We start from the raw sequence: 17,074 nt of genomic DNA on the forward strand, positions 1-17,074 counted from the left end.
CATCCTCGACCGCAGTGGCGTGCTGAACTCGCTGCTCCGGTCAGAGCATCACCTGGTGCTGAGGCGAGCGCGACCCATGCGTCCCTCTTCCCAGGTACCAAAACGAGCCCAGCAGGGGTCCCGCTTCGCCCTGTCCCTCGACGTCCCCACCAGCATCCTCAGCGTCCTCATAGACCTCGCCAAGAACCAGGACATGAGGTCCAAAGCTGCAGCCAACGCAGAACTGATGGCACGGATCGGCAAAAGGAAATGAAGAAATCACGGCATCATCGTACCCGACTCAGCACACAAACGGACTCTGGAGAAACATCTGGACTGATGTTAGTCATCACAAACAACACACTATGTTAGCCGCTCTGTTGCTTGGGAGATTCTTAACCACTGGGTCTTGAACTGTGCTTTGAAACTGTGTCTGCATGTGTGACTTTAAACCCAAAGACAAAAAATGTTGTACAATTAAATCTAACGTGATAATCACATTTCTTCCTCGCATCTAATTCATTTCTGCTCTCATATCAGCCACGCTTAGTCTAATTACAAGCATCAGCGGCCCATAAAGCACAGCTGAATGGGTCCGAACCAACGAGCCAGCGCCACCCAGCAGGATCTGATGTCAGATAGCAGGACAAAGACGCAGGCAGGATATTGACCTCTGAGAGGAGAACGCACCTTTTGTTCAGTAATACTTGATGAATTTGGCAAATAAGACGCAGCTATTTTAAGTTTTATCTGCTCTGGATTAGACGGCTATCTGTGGGATGACTCATCTGTGCTCCTGAGCAGAAAACGAGAAGCTCATCGGATTTGAGTTTGTTGTGCTTCTCACTGGTCATGGCATCACTTATTTTTCTTCCATGTATCACATCAGATGGGTGCAGTTTTAATTACAGACAAACTGGGTAAAACGTGCATGAAGAGCTGCCTCCAGAACTCAAGAATTATCCCTGATTCAACTCTGAAAATTATCAAATTGTGTTTTAGTTATTTAGTCATTTATGCACAGTTGAATCAACATCTACGGATGCTCAGCTAATGATAATTATACTTCTTCTTTGTTGATGAATTAAGCTGATTCATTCTGGAGCCAACTAAGCATTATTCATTATTTCAAATTTCACATTCTGGTGAAGGATAATACCTCGAACATTTAATTGATTAAAGTAATTAAATTATCCTCATCTTTTAGTTTAAGACCTTTAGGCAGGAGCTCTGCTGTATGTAATAATTTCATCTTCCTGCTGTCCTTGTTCGGCCTCCATTGCACAACTGGCCCAGACTATAACGTGCTTCTGCAACAGCAGCTGGTGAATGTGAAACATTTTAAATTAACTTAAAAGTGAAGAGGACTTTCATTTAAGATGTATAATTGTGTTATCTGCACATAGCAGAGCTGCTGTGGTGAAGGCTGATTTTGCATTTTTTCCCAACATCATACAGACTGGTCCGGATGACTATCCTTCTTTAATAAATTAGAATACATTAAATTATCACTTGAAAACGATTTGGGGAATAAACAACACAACACATATTATTCAAATTCCATAGCCTTTGAAATGTGATGGCAACAAAACACACTTTGTTTAGTTGTTTTCATCTGCACTGATTTGACTTAATTCAGAGCGGACCTTCCAACTAAGTTCTGCGGCTGGCGCATCTTGTTCCTAAGGTGCGCACACACGCACATGCAGTCCTACATGCACGAGACAGCGAGCGCGCAGCCGCGCACACAGAAGAAGTCATCAAAATGACGCACTTCACCCTACCAGGTGTTGTCAATCATCACGGTGAGTAGGTCTACTTATTTTTATATTGCCGACGCAAAAGCCGGCAAGAAGTTCAGCGAAGGCGGGGTCGGTTCAAAACCGGCCTAGAAAAAAGAATGATCATGAAAAAAAGTCCCTTTGTCTATTCTGTACCCCCAAAGGCGAAGGGTATGAAAAATAAATCAGTTACCAATTCGTTCCACCTAAATGCGGCAAATAGTTTAAAGAAAGCAATGTGGCAATTTTGTGTTATTAAAATTGAGCGCAGGCTCCGCCCACTGCGGCGACGTGCGCCGGCGTCTAAAATGGTGAAAACTCAGGGCCCAGGAGAAGAAACTTCACAAGGAAGCCAGAAAAAGTGAGTCTGAATGTTTTGTTGGGCCCTGTTCTCTCATTCATCTTTCTTTTTTATCCTTTGGTAACGTGATGTGTTTTATATGACTTTAGAGTGATATCATCCAGAACATGATAATCGTGATTTACTAAAGGAAGACCGTGTCATTTTGAAGCTCTATTACCCATTAAAGAGCAAGACTCTCTCAAACCCATTAAAACCTCCTTGTTTATATGGGTGTACTTCAGTTAACATGGAAATTACTTTTTGTAGGCCTGTCTAATAATTTGTTAGGGATTTGGACCTTTGTTTTAAAGCCTTGTCTGTTGAGTGCTAATGCAAATGTCCTTTAATCTGTTTTACATTAATGTAATTTAACCAGTTTGCCCCTTTTTAAATTTTAATGCAGTCCATTTGAGGGTTTAAGTATTTGTGGAACTTAATCCGTCCAAAGAAGGCTATAGTATGTAATGTTCTTATGATTAATTCATTTTTGATAGTTTACCTTATTTAAAATGCATTAAAATCAAGTTTACCTTTTAAAAATGCATTAAAGTCATTAGTATAGTTCTTTACACCTTTTATTAATGTAGGCCAAAAGTGTTTCCATGTGATCTCAGCCAGGTGAAGGCTAGAGGATACAACATAACTGGGCGGTCCAGGTACACCTTGCATAAGGTGACGCTGCAAAATAACGCGGATGATGCTTTGAACTATGACCTAATAAAGGAATTTTCCTAAATAACTTACCAGAGTAATCCTAAAGTAGCAACATTCTAAGTAAATCTTAAAAAAGCAAGATGAGATCCTGCTGTAATTGAAGTGGTTTGGTATCTACTAAGCCAACATAATGTTTAAAGTTGCATAGCTCTTTATATGACTGGGTCACATGTGAGCCAAAGTCAGCGGGGAGTGCCTCTGAGAGTTTCTCAATAAAGCTGATAAATGGTAACCAGCTCAACAGTCATTGGCACAAAGTTCAGCGACCAAGTGGTGCAAGAGGCCGTAAAGGGAGAGGAGTATTCAAGTTAACGCTGGGCTTTCGAACGAGCTAGAACCAACTTTTTTTTAGGAGGAAACAACCTTCAAAAGGATTACATTAGAACCTTTAAAGGACAACTGCTGGTGGACGGACACAACTTAATAACCGACCGTAAGATAATTTTTTTGTCTTGTTAGTTTTTTCAGTCCTATGTCTTAAAAGATGCCATACGTAGACATCTGGGTGTGAGGTAGAAGTTTCTTTCTTTAAATTTCTAGAAGGAAAAAAAACCCAGATCTAACTCTGGTTTCCTGGAAACTTATCTGACCATTTTTGATTTAAGTTTAAAACATCCTCTGCTATCTTTATGACAGCAAAAGACCCAAAAACATTTTAAGACTCCTCCGCAATCCTGAAAACTGTTGATCAAGATCACTTTAAAACAGGGCTGTCCAAACCATCCAAGATTAGGTCCAAATCATCATATCAAGGCTTTGTGGGCCACATAAATGTTGCTTTTATATATATATAAAAAAAATTGCAAAAAGTATATCGAGGAATTTATTTTTAATTTCTCTAAATAGGCATATTAGTAAAAATCGAATCTAAAATGTTAAAGCATCAATCTACATCAACTGCTGAAGCAAAAATCATTATTCTGAAAATGCAGGTTGGTGCAGCATCAAAAATGGCCCCCGGGTGGCGCTTTGGACATGCTTGCTTTTAAAAGAAGCCTGGGAAGCAAAAACCTGCCCAGTACTGCAAATGACCTTGTTGCTGTTTCAGGGTGATGAGCTCTCAGATGGACTATGCCATGAGGTCTCTCAGCCTTCTGACTCCATCCACCTTGTCCAAGTAAGACCAGAGCCCCGTCAAATGGATGCTGAAGCCTCCTCAGAACATGAAGGCTTAAACTTCAGACATTTCTTTTCTCAGAGTTGTAACATCGAGTGTGTCAGCGAGCGCCTCCATGACCCAGCAGCTGCTCTCAGGTCGAGCTTCTCGTCCAAAGCCCTTCAGAGTCACCAATGCAGACCGCAGTGCAAAGAAGGGAATTATGGCAGAGTCGCTACTGGACCTGATTAATAAGGTGAGGCTGAGAGATGCTGGAGAACTCTGAAATTCTGGAATCACGAAAGCAAGCCTCTTTAAAATGCATTATTTGTATTTTGAGACGGGTTTTATCATTTGTAACCTGCTTAATCCCCTGAATGCGGTCTACACTTTCAGGTCAGTGACTCGTTGAGTTTACAGTGCTTCTGCTCATTGGTTCTGGATGAGGATGGCACCGGTGTGGACACGGAGGAGTTCTTCCAAACGTTGCCAGAGAACACGGTTCTCATGGTCCTGGAGGAGGAACAGAAATGGGCCCCACATCCTGTAAGGCTCTATTTGCAATTACTACCACTAGGTGGAGCTCTTCGTCAGTCAACTGCTCTCAGCAGACCTCAACTTCACACTTAGGTTGACAATATTAAGCATTTATTGATGGATTGATGTTTTCCAGCAGTGCAGTTGCATGAATGTAGACATATGAGAAAAAAAATAATAGAAAAAAAAAAAAAAACAGAAACATGGTGAACTCCAAAAGTTTGTTTCTTCATAATTTGTTAGTAAAACGATTAGCAGGAGTTAAACACCAGAGTCATGGGAGTGAAGTGGTATTCACAGTGGGAGTTTTTAAAATATTGTGCAGATTTCAGTCCGTCCGTGTCACAATCGTCTTGACTGTAATCAGTGTTGCTGCTTCTGTCTGATTGACCTCACTCTCCTTACAGAGCAGCCCGTCCAGAAATCAGTCCCTCGAGCGATTCAAGCAGCACCGAACAGACGTGGCCAAGCTGACTTTCGACCTCTACAAGAACAACCCCAAAGATTTCATTGGCTGCTTGAACGTGAAGGCGACCCTGTACGGGTCTTACTCGGTGTCCTATGACGTGCGGTGTTACGCAGCCAAAAAGATCCTGAAGTGAGTGAATATGATTTTTGTAGATTTAGGCTAAAGGTTTTCAATCATCTAAGGTGGATCTGGAGCCACATGTGTCTGATTCTTCAGGTCCTCTGATGTATGGAACTCCAAATTGTTCAAAATTAAATAAATACATTATGAAACATGTATCTACATAATTCAATACTAGACAATGTCGTAATCTGTCAATCAAGGCAGAAGGTGTGACATGCAAAGCCATTGGCTAATCTTTAATTGTCATTTAGCTAATTTCCACATAAGTATGTATCGCACCTTCAGGCCCAATTTGATGCTCTGCGTGTGATTGCTAATGTCTGAATCACTCGGAGTCACAACTGACTCTGCCCTGTTTGACTTGATTGAGACATTCTGCTGAAAAGTGTCATTATGAAAGACATCAGTCATCGGAAAATAACATTATCATGAAATCAAAGCTGACTTTGTGAAAAGGACGTTAAGTAATAAAAACAAACAATCAAACACAAATACCTCTAATAACTAGCAATTTGAAGAACTGAAAGTGTTCTAGTTTACAACACATCAGTTTCCTTTCCCAACTTGCTATTTAGTTTGAAATATTTGACAAAATAAAAACCGTCACAATGCAACATTAAGTGCAATACATGTATATAAATACATGGAGATATGAAACTTTAAAATGTATGAACCTTAATTTTGAGGGTCCAGTTGATTTTGTAACTCGGTTTGCATTTTATTTTGCAGTAGATAAAATTCTTCTGACGTTGCACTCCCTTATCCTAGAGTGCCCAAAAACAACTTCAACTTGTTTTGAATAATTTTGAGAGAATTAAATGGCTGAAATCTGATCTTTATTAAATAAATAACGCGATTCTGAAAACCTGACTGGTTCGCAGCGACGACCAAACACTGCATGTGGACCAGAACCACAAAGACCCTGATGACCCTTCGCAGCAGGGACATTCAGTCTTTGTTCTGGAGGACCTCTACCTGCATGTTTTCTGTGTTTCTCTGCTCCAGCACTCCTCATTTGAATCAATGGGTGATTGACTGGCTTCTAAAGCACTTGAGAACTCACTGGAGAGCAGTTTGGATCATTAAATCAGGAGTTTTGGAGCAGGGAAATTATTTAAACATGCAGGGAAGTGTCCTTATATGGCCAGAAATAAATAGCCTTGAACTAATGGGAGGATCTGGGGTTGATTTGTAACTAGGTCACATTAACAAAGTTCTCATTACGGATTAAAAGTGTATAATCTGCATTTTTCTATTTGAGTTAAAAGGTTTTCCAGAAATGTACACAAGTCTAGTCTTCTTGGAAGATTGAAAAGGTCACTTAACAGAATTCAGTTTTAGAAATGACAATAAGGATTTATTTTTATGTTTGACGCATTTGGCCTCCTTTGCTGTATGTTAGCAACTGTTTAATGTATCCAGTATTGCCTCTAACTCCAGAAATGCTGAACAGGAAGTCATCGTTTGCTGAGTGATTGTGATAATAGAGGGAGCTTAGAGAGAAACAAAGGTTACATTTCAGAGATTAATTTCATAAAGCGTTACGGCATCACTACAGAGACCTGCTGGATTTTTAGCTTTGACATTGAGCCTTAAAGAGGATTAGAGTGTATAGATTTATCAAATCGGATGCCCACGTTGCTGCTGAAGACCTCTGAGGTCTTTGAATCGTGTAAAGAAACCCTATCAATAAAGATAGGCTTATGTTTAATATCTTGTGAAAACATCGGGTCACACTCTTATGTATGTCATGTTGCATCGGTGCTGTGTGTTTGTGTCTACACACGGGAAATGAATATTCATGCCCCCTCTTCTTATAGGGAAGCTCTGAGATGGACCATCTTCTCCATGCAGGCCACGGGCCACATCCTGCTGGGCTCCTCCTGCTACATCGAGCAGCTGCTGGAGGAAGAGGAGCGGGCTGAGAAGAGGCTGACGCTGCCACAGGAGAGCCGGATCAGGCAGCTGCAGAGCCTGCTGCTGGGGAAGATGTCTCACTGATGATGGACTAACGGTGAACTTGATCCTCCTTGATTTAGGTCGCAGATGAAACATGACAACTTAATTATTTTTGACCAAACCAGCATTTTTTCCCCTTATTGTCACAATTTTTTTGCTGTTACATATTTTCCCTTAAAGTATTTTTCCTCTAAATGCACTTTGACTTCTGTAACTTGTTCCTACAGAGACATAATAAATAAAAGTAAATTGTTTTATTTCTTCATTCCTGATGCTAGAGTTTTATATTCCAAAGTGGCTTTGGCTGTTCTCCGGGGTCCATTAATCTGACTTTATGCGTGATTCCAGATTATAATCAGTATTAGCAACAGGTTCAGCTGTCTCTCCCACGCTCCCTTAATTGTCCTCGGGTCTGCTGTCCTGTCAGCTGCAGCCTGCCTCTGACTCAGAACCAAAATGAAGAGCCAGCAGCTGCAGGGGGCGAGGGGAAGGATGTGGGCCATTATCCTGCAGAGGTGATGGTTACAGCTGGAAGTATGACTTTTACCATCCAGATAAGGTGGGCAGCACAGGAAGCAAGACTGACTTGACCAAACTGATATGAAAGAAGATAAAAGTCATATCAGTTTAGTCACTGGGTTAGGATCAGGCTTTCTGCAACTTTTTAAATAATTTAGTGATATCGATATGTAATCTGTAATTTCTTTTGAAAGTTATTCCAAGAAGGGAGTGCTAAAATTCAAAAGCTCTTTGCAGAACTATGACAAACTTTAAATATCTGTTTTTTTCTGGGGGTGTGGTTATTAACTTTTAAAAATGAATAGGGTTTTTATTATGTGAGCAGTTGCAAATACATTCTTATGCATATATAACCAAAATGCACAAAATGAAGTAAAATAACTTTCCTGTGAAGGTGAACCACCCCCAAAACCACATCTTAGCCACCACAAGGGGAAAAACTTATCCGCCCCTGATGTGAATGCATGCTTAAATAGTTATGTTTAATATGTTTGAGTGTTTACCAGGAAAACAATCAGTTTTTATTACGTTAATTGGTTTTAAAAGCTCTAAATCAAATGGGTTCTTTAAAACAGCACTCAGTCATTTTGCGTTCCAGCTGTTGGTTCCTCATTAATGAGCTCTGAATGGCTGCAAAGCCCCTCCACCCCCTCATCCATCAGCCAGCCAGTTAAAGTCGTTCTGATAGCAGGCACTACTGTGGGTTCTGCAGAAGCAGGAGGTCTGTGCACGATGCAGCAGTGTGCCCGTCCCACTGGGCTGTCGGAGCTCCGGTGAGTTCTGCTGCTTCACACCACAGCACTGAAGGGAACCCAGCGCCTCATCTGCAGAGCTGAGCGCGCGGTCCGGACACAAGAGGTAAGCGCTGAGTTTGGTTTTTGATCCATCTGCTGTAATTGATGTGAGTACCGGTTGGTTTTAATGGTTTTTAGTTTCGACTCGGTCTTCTGTAGTCGCTGAGTGGTAATATTATTTAACTTTTACAAATGCTTTTGAAGAACTTTTACGCAGCCATATTAAATGTTATAACCGCGCATTTAAGTCTTAAATGATGAAAGTGAAACTCCGTGCAGGGGCGCGCGCATCGCTCCGCGTGCCGTTTGGCACAACGTGCTGCACTATATTGATTTATTTGAAGAATCTGGGTTTTACTGGCCTGGGCACCTCGGGGTGTTTGTGGGAGTGGGCGCTTGACACAGTTACAGGCTCTGAGGTTGTGTGCTTCTCCCACGCTCCTCCGGGGATTTCTCACCGCGCACATCAAAGTGCGCCATGCCGGGCTGGATGCTCTCGCGTTCATGTTCAGCTACCTTAAAACTTAAAACGTGGGTTTAACTCACTGCTGTTGTGTCAGGATCATCTACTGGTGTTTTGCCTCCACAGTGGAGCTGGTGGAGGCTCCACCAACACAATGGGAAACGCTACTAAACACTTTTATTCGCCTTTATTTGTTTCATTAACTGTTATACCCCGCGACCCTATGGACAAACGGGTTCAGACAATGGATGGATGGATTAACTTTTATATTAAATTTTTCTGCAAAATGTTGAAATTTCTGGTCCAGCTTGTTTTGGGGGAGTCGATTATAGACATTAAAATGTTTACAGATAAAAAAAAATACAGAATCAAATCTCAGGATTCAAGATAATTAGTCAGTACACAGTACTTTGCGCTCACTAAAGACAGCTCATGTAAGTGGTAGTAAAATATGAGTCAAATAATATAAGGCTAACATAAATGTTTCTCTCTCTCTCTCTCTCTCACTCTCACTCTCACTCTCACTCACTCACTCACTCACTTACTCACACACACACACACACACACACACACACACACAGGTGCAAAAATTCTAAAGTATAATGTAAACATGGTAATAAGACAAGTCTCAACTACAAACTCAAATATAAAGTGAACACAATATAAATGTAAACTGTCACATGTTGAGGTATCAGAATTAACTAGCTTAATGCACATTGCTGTCCAGCAGAATCACTGTTATTGGCGTCCTATTAGCAACATTCAGTTCAGTGATGGCTCTTGTGTAAAAGCAGTTTAACAGCCTGGTGGTGTTTTTATTTCCCTGTATTGTTTAAGGAATTTGAAGAGATGGTTAGCAGGGTGGGTTGAGTCCTTTTGGAAGTGTTTGGTTTTTCTAACCCCGGCTTTCCACGGGAGCCGTCAGCAGCACGTTACTGCAGCAGCACGTCATAGCTGCTGATAGGAACCGCTGTGGTCAACAGAACCTTTTCCACTGGAGCCGTCGGCAGCCGGCAGCAGCGCGAGTCGGCCGCGTATCAGGAGCAGCATGTCGCGGCCTTTACGCCCCGGTTCTATTTCCTACGCGCGACGCCTCTGAAACGGGTCAAGTTCGACATTTTTGGGGAAGGAAAGACAGGAAATCGGACGCGGAAATGGAGAGAAGCTCCCGAGATTTTCAGAATAAAGAACGTACTGCCTTCCGGTCGCTTTACTTTAAAAAAGGTTACTAACTGTGCGGCCCCGTGAGAAGTTATCACCTAGCTAGCGGTCTCCTTTGTTTTTCAGGTCCGTATTGGCGATTATAAAACGGACAGAACATAAAAACACAAATATTTTGGAGCCATGTTGTAGTTTTCTCCTGCTTGTTGTTGTGTTTACTGACGAAGTCACTCGTGTGACTTCGTGCTCTGTCGGTGACAGTTGCTCCCCTGCTGATTCGCGTCTCGTGGGAAGGGCCAAGCAGCAGCTTACGCGAGCAAGACGTGCTGCTGCAGTAACGTGCTGCTGACGGCTCCCGTGGAAACCCGGGGTAAGGCAGCGAGTGTTGAAGATGTCATCCAGGGCAGGCGGATGGGTGTTTGTTGTTTTCTCTGCAGTTTTGATTACTTTCTGCAGGGCCTTCCTGTCAGCTGCAGAGCTTCTGCCGTACCACACCGTGATGCTGTTGGTCAGGACACTCTCTATGGAGCAGTGATAAAACCATCTCAGCAGTGTTAGTGGCAAGATGAAGCTGATGTGATAAATGTGTCTAAATCGGTTTGAATTAAACAAAGTGATAAATATGTAAATCAGTGCTTCCCATATTGGGGTCGGACCCCCAAGGGATTCCCACAAGATTGCAGGTGGTCCCCATAATTTAGTCTGTGCTGAGTTTATGAGGGTAGCAAGATTTTACTAGCAAAAATTACATTTATAAAATTCTAATAACACACCCTACAGCAGGGGTCCTCAACTAAATTTGTTCAAAGGCTAGCGTTTTTTTTTCCAGCAGACACCTGAGGGCCAGTACCTCTTCTAAAATAAAGTTAAAGTATTATTGTATCTTAATTAATTAATATTCAAAATTGGTTTTCTATGTAAATTGTTTGGAGTATAGTTTTAGTTGTATTTGGAGAACATAAACAGTTATGATTTTTGGGACATTAATTTTGCTGCTAAACTTCAAAGTCCCCCAATCGAGGCACGCTAGGACCCAAAGTGTTGGACGGCTGGGTGGAAAGGTCTGGCGGGCCGGATGTAGCCCGTGGGCCCCTGTTGGTACCAGATCTGCTCAGGGTCCTGCGCCTGCTGATGACGTCACTTTACTGCAAATCCACTCGATTTTCACACTTGTTTTGGAAAGACATCAGTAGTTTTGTTAATAAATAGTTGTTTGTTACCACCTAAATGTTTTCTTTATAATAGTAATTTGTTAATAAAACACCATATTATCTTTGTTTTGTAAAGAATGTGAAACTACATAAAATCAACATCAGACTGTATATTTCCTTAGTTGTTATGTAAATACATTAATTAATTCTTTCAAAATGTAGCTTGGTGTCTTTTCAACAAAGTTCTTATATTTTATTTAGCCCCGTTTAATCAAAATCAAGTGTTTTTGAGGGTCACCACTTATCAGTTGATATCTTTGCTTTTATTTTACATTTACTTTGGAAAGTCAAACATATTTTCTCCGAAAAGCGTTGATTTTTGGACTACATGACTGAAACCGCTAAGACTACAGCCGTAAATTAGTTCTGCCCAATCAAATTCATCATTGTCAACATGCTAACGTAACTTACATTCAGCCAATCATCTACTGTGACATAATTTGCAGACGCAGGACCCCGAGCAGGTCTGGTACCAACACCGCCAGTTGAGTGTCACTGCCCTACAGTATAATCACAACTTCTTATAAAACGTATGTATGTATAAAGTATAAAGTTTGTAAATGATCACATTTAATGTGTATGCATGTAGGAGTTGGGATTGGGGGCCCTGGCTTGTCTTGGACACAGGCAGGGAGTCCTCAAAGGATAAAAGTTTAAGGAACTACTGATAAACGATAAAAGCCTTACAACACAAAATGCATCTAATGAGGGATTATTCTTTACAATATAGTCTACCATAGTCTTCATTTTCCATACCTGTATGGGGCTGTTAACTTGGATATTTAGAATATTATGTAATCACCATTTCCCTTGTAGAGTTTGGCAAATTGAGTGCTTTAAGAGCTCAATAGATAAATTACCTCTACTTATGGCCAATAAGCTGTGATACTCTTATTTAAATACAGTGGTGTGAAAACCTATTTGCCCCCTTCCTGATTTCTTTTTCTTTTGCTTGTTTGTCACACAAAATGTTTCTGGTCATCAAACACATTTAACCATTAGTCAAAGATAACACAAGTAAACACAAAATGCAGTTTTGAAATGATGGTTTTATTATTTAGGGAGAGAACAAAATCCAAACCTACATTGCCCTGTGTGAAAAAGTAATTGCCCCCCTTGTTAAAAAATAACCCAACTGTGGTGTTTCACACCCGAGTTAAATTTCTGTAGCCACCCCCAAGCCTGATTACTGCCACACCTGTTTCAATCAAGAAATCACTTAAATATGAGCTGCCTGACACAGAGAAGTAGACCAAAGGCACCTCAAAAGCTAGACGTCATGCCAAGATCCAAAGAGATTCAAGAACAAATTAGAACAAAAGTAATTGAGATATACAGTATCAGTCTGGTAAAGGTTATAAAGCCATTTCTAAAGCTTTGGGACTCCAGCGAACCACAGTGAGAGCCATTATCCACAAGTGGCAACAACATGGAACAGTGGTGAACCTTCCCAGGAGTGGGCGGCCGACCAAAATTACCCCAAGAGCGCAGAGACAACTCATCCGAGAGGTCACAAAAGACCCCAGGACAACTTCTAAAGAACTGCAGGTCTCACTTGCCTCAATCAAGGTCAGTGTTCACGACTCCACCATCAGAAAGAGACTGTGCAAAAATGGCCTGCATGGCAGATTTCCAAGACGCAAACCACTGTTAAGCAAAAAGAACATTAGGGCTCATCTCAGTTTTGCTAAGAAACATCTCAATGATTGCCAAGACTTTTGGGAAAATACCTTGTGGACTGATGAGACAAAAGTTGAACTTTTTAGAAGGCAAATGTCTCGTTACATCTGGCGTAGAAGAAACACAGCATTTCAGACAAAGAACATCATACCAACAGTAAAATATGGTGGTGGTAGTGTGATGGTCTGGGGTTGTTTTGCTGCTTCAGGAACTGGAAGGCTTGCTGTGATAAATGGAACCATGAATTCTACTGTCTACCAAAACATCCTGAAGGAGAATGTCCGGCCATCTGTTCGTCAACTAAAGCTGAAGCGATCTTGGGTGCTGCAGCAGGACAATGACCCAAAACACACCAGCAAATCCACCTCTGAATGGCTGAAGAACAACAAAATGAAGACTTTGGAGTGGCCTAGTCAAAGTCCTGACCTGAATCCTATTGAGATGCTATGGCATGACCTTAAAAAGGCAGTTCATGCTAGAAAACCCGCAAATAAAGCTGAATTACAACAATTCTGCAAAGATGAGTGGGCCAAAATTCCTCCAGAGCGCTGTAAAAGACTCATAGCAAGTTATCGCAAATGCTTGATTGCAGTTATTGCTGCTAAGGCAGGCCCAACCAGTTATTAGGTTCAGGGGGCAATTACTTTTTCACACAGGGCAATGTAGGTTTGGATTTTGTTCTCTCCCTAAATAATAAAAACCATCATTTCAAAACTGCATTTTGTGTTTACTTGTGTTATCTTTGACTAATGGTCAAATGTGTTTGATGATCAGAAACATTTTGTGTGACAAACATGCAAAAGAATAAGAAATCAGGAAGGGGGCAAATAGTTTTTCACATCACTGTATAAAATATCAACCCTGCTTGATCTTTATTGTATTCATCAGAAGATTCTAGGATTTTTGCTTTATCAGTGAATTGTACACACTTCGTTTTAATTCAGAAAAGAGTCGGGTTTATAAAAGTAAGAATTTATTTTACAAACAAAACGTGACAAGTTAAACATTTACTGCGAATGGATGGAGCTAAATGTGATGTAGGAACCTGTGTGTGTATGGGGTGTTAGTCAGAACTTCCTTATTTAGGAGAGCAGCATTCTGGATGTAAAAGAATTTGGTTTGCGTTAAGCTATGGAGTTGGTTGTTACCAAAACACATCAGACGCAATCTGTCATGTCTACACACTCACTCGAAGACCCTCGTGATAGATCCGGAATGTCGAAGTCCTTGGCTTCCTGGCACCGAGGTTCGTAGAAGAAACTGCGGCCCCCACTAGACCGGTCTTAGAGTTGTCTTCAGGTCACAACAGACGGATGGAACCGAGCGTCTGGGACTCTTTAAGGAGTCGGAATAATATCGGCTTGTTTGCAGGAACCAGGGGCGTGTCCAGGGAGTAGCCTGGGGTAGCACATGCCACCCTTAGAATCTGATGGGCCACCCCAGGTGCCACCCTACTAAGTTCCAGTTTAAATTGACTTTACATTGTCGACAAAAGGCTTGAGTTGTAAACTCCAAAAATAGTGTGTGGTAGCACGCACCTTTAACATTGTCTTCTAGCCCAGGCCTACAGAACATTTCTGTAGTATTAATATTATTGATTATTTTTTCATATTCACATAAATAGTATTTAGAGTCCCACTCAACTCCAGTTGGTGGCAATAATGCAACAAGAAGTAACTTGCTAACCACCACAAAACTAGAAGATGAATAGAAAAAAATGGTGGTTATGCAATGTGAAACTCCAAAATTCACTAGAAAGTAAATAAACGATTTGTGTAAATAAATAAATAAGCATAACCATTGGTGCCACCCATGCATAAACAAGTGCCCCACATGGGCCACCCCATTTTAAAAGTCCTGAACACAGCTCTGGCAAGAACTGTTGCTGTATCAGCTTCGCAGGTGCAAAAAGATTTTGACGACGTGCCAAAATCTTTGATGGGTTAAATAGGTGTTGCTTCAGATGGCCGGTCTGAAACTTTCTCTAGAACTGCCGAATCACCCAGGGTGATCCAGTTTTAAGGTTCTGATGTTATGATTTGCACAGCCAAAGGCTGACAGGTTTGAGAAATGTTACCAAGAATCTCCGAAACATGCCTTCTTTGACACGGAGGTTCTGACTGGGTAAAAAGACTATTTAGGTATCAAGAGTTTAACTTAACCTTACTTGTTATTGTTTGAGTGCAGATGTTATGACCTCACCATATAAACATGCGGAAACATATTGCAATCATTGTAGACATAACATTCATCTCACACTTCAATCATTGAACACAGATTAATAAGCATTTCATTATAATATAATTATAAGTAGCAATAAACAAATGTTTATTTAATGATTATCTAGATTATAAGTCGTGGAAGAAGTTCATGTTGATTTAGGAAATCATTCTTGATTTAGCAACCGATCCGAGCTGGAGTGTTCCTTATATGAAGGCATGAAGAAAGATAGGACCTTGAGGAGAGAACGTTATTGTTGACAATTCGTTATCTGTGTCCAGAGCTGCAGCTCTGAGTACCAGCTGGGATGGAGGCAGGCTCATTTAAAGGCAACACATGCAGTCTTGTGTCTCCTTTTTGGCCAGATGTTGAATAGATGTTGAATGGTCAAAGTGTACCTAAAAACTGACCATTGCAGGACGTTACACCCTACTTGTTTCTTTGTTCAAATATACAGGAAATAATCAGCTCATAGGCTGAGAGTGATGCTAAAAGTGAATAGAAGAAAGACCTGTAAATGTAAGTGTTAATTCCAGATGATATTAAAGAAAGACAAACAAAACATTTGAGTTTTACTTAGGGCTGCTCAATTAATCGAATTTTAATCATGATTACGATCTGAGTTTTGAACGATTATAAAAACAAAACAAGCCAATTATTTGCTCCTCCCACTTGCGCTGCCCCGAGTAACAAATGAAGCGCTCCTCCACAGTGTTGCCAACTTAGTGACTTTGACGCTATTTCTAACAGCTTTTCAGACCCCCTTCTTGACTTTTTAAATCTTAAAAGTACCTAGCGAACACCTCAGAAACATCTCTGGTAACCCTTAGCTACTTTCTGGATAACTGTCGTCAACATTTCCTGCAGGTTAGCTAAACACTCCGCCTGCGCTCCGGACCGTTCTTCAGGACATTAGGAAAGGGAATGATGTAGTGATGTGTCGGTCGCTAAAGACAGCTCTCGGAGCCGGCTTACTGTTGGATCAACCAGAGTGAGTGACACACACACCGCACCTGCGGACTCCTGAGCCACTAAAAACAGCTAAGTGTGCGCGTGCGGCATGCTAAACACACGTGCAGCTTGCCCTGATTGCTAAGACCGGGTTGGGGGGTGGGGGGTGCAGCTGTGGTTGGGACAATTATTACATTAACTGATGGACCTGTAAATAAATAGTTTATAAATAAGATAGAAATAAGTTCCTCACACTGATAACTGATAATAACTAATCTGAGGACACGGTGCTAGTTCACGCTCCTACAGCACCTTGACACGACTCAATAAATGTTATGCAACATTTTGTGAACATCAATTTATTTGCATGTATTTGTTATAAATGCCACTGTATAATTCTTGCTGTCAGTATTAGCAAAATATTGGTATTTGGGTCTGTACTGGTTAGACTTAAATGAGTTAAACCAAGGTCTATAGCCCTTGGGTCATAGACTATGAGCTATAAGTATATTGGTCTTTTTATACTGGGAATCAGGAGTTCTTTTAGTGATCATCTTGTTTCTTATTTTTGTCCCGATTGTGCCCTGAGCAATTTTATGACTGAATAAAAACAAATAAAATCAACATAAATTGAAAAATCATCCTAAATAATCGAGATCTCAATTTCAGTCACCATAATCGTGATTATTTTTGCCATAATCGAGCAGCCCTAGTTTTACCCCACTGAACACAATGTGTGATGGGGTAATGCAACCTGCTCTGCAGCATCATTTCAGACTCATACATTAGATTGTGCCATTTTGCTGTTTACCATTTAGCTGTTTCTTAAAAATGAACAAAGTAAAGATGAGACAAAGGTCAAACAGATATGACAGTGAACATAAATGATGCAGCAGGCTTGAGGAGTGATTGAGGAGGGAGGTGCTGCTGGCGAGAGTGTGGAGGTGGAGATAAGCTAAAGAAAAAAGGGAGACGTCTTGATGAAAGTGTTTGGTGTGAGCCGTGTCTGTTCCTGTGTTCTGTTGTGTGTAGCTTTGATTGCAACATGAAGGAGGAGAACCTGCTCCTGCAGAA

General features: G+C 41.1%; 2 protein-coding genes across 3 annotated transcripts in view; both read left to right on the top strand.

Moving 5' to 3' along the window:
• The first annotated feature begins 2,028 nt into the window (after positions 1-2,028).
• cidec (cell death inducing DFFA like effector c) lies at positions 2,029-7,266 on the top strand. Of its 2 annotated transcripts, none has more exons than XM_015959258.3 (6): positions 2,029-2,121; positions 3,866-3,934; positions 4,016-4,169; positions 4,310-4,459; positions 4,858-5,048; positions 6,863-7,266. In XM_015959258.3, the coding sequence occupies exons 1-6, from the start codon at positions 2,069-2,071 to the stop codon at positions 7,041-7,043; spliced, it is 798 nt and encodes a 265-aa protein (XP_015814744.2). In that variant the 5' UTR covers positions 2,029-2,068; the 3' UTR covers positions 7,044-7,266. The 2 variants fall into 2 exon arrangements, with proteins under 2 accessions (XP_015814744.2, XP_015814745.1); XM_015959259.3 differs by lacking the exon at positions 2,029-2,121 and adding an exon at positions 2,955-3,250.
• A 100-nt stretch (positions 7,267-7,366) lies between these two features.
• Positions 7,367-17,074, top strand: part of LOC107385412 (G-protein coupled receptor 22) — a 35,493-nt gene continuing 25,785 nt past the window's right edge. Inside the window, exon 1 of the mRNA XM_015959257.3 lies at positions 7,367-8,378. The gene's annotated coding sequence lies outside the window, so the exon portion shown is untranslated. The remainder of the gene's footprint in view (positions 8,379-17,074) is intronic.

Source organism: Nothobranchius furzeri, chromosome 3, assembly GCF_043380555.1.
Source record: "Nothobranchius furzeri strain GRZ-AD chromosome 3, NfurGRZ-RIMD1, whole genome shotgun sequence".
In the NCBI taxonomy this organism is placed as follows: domain Eukaryota; kingdom Metazoa; phylum Chordata; class Actinopteri; order Cyprinodontiformes; family Nothobranchiidae; genus Nothobranchius; species Nothobranchius furzeri.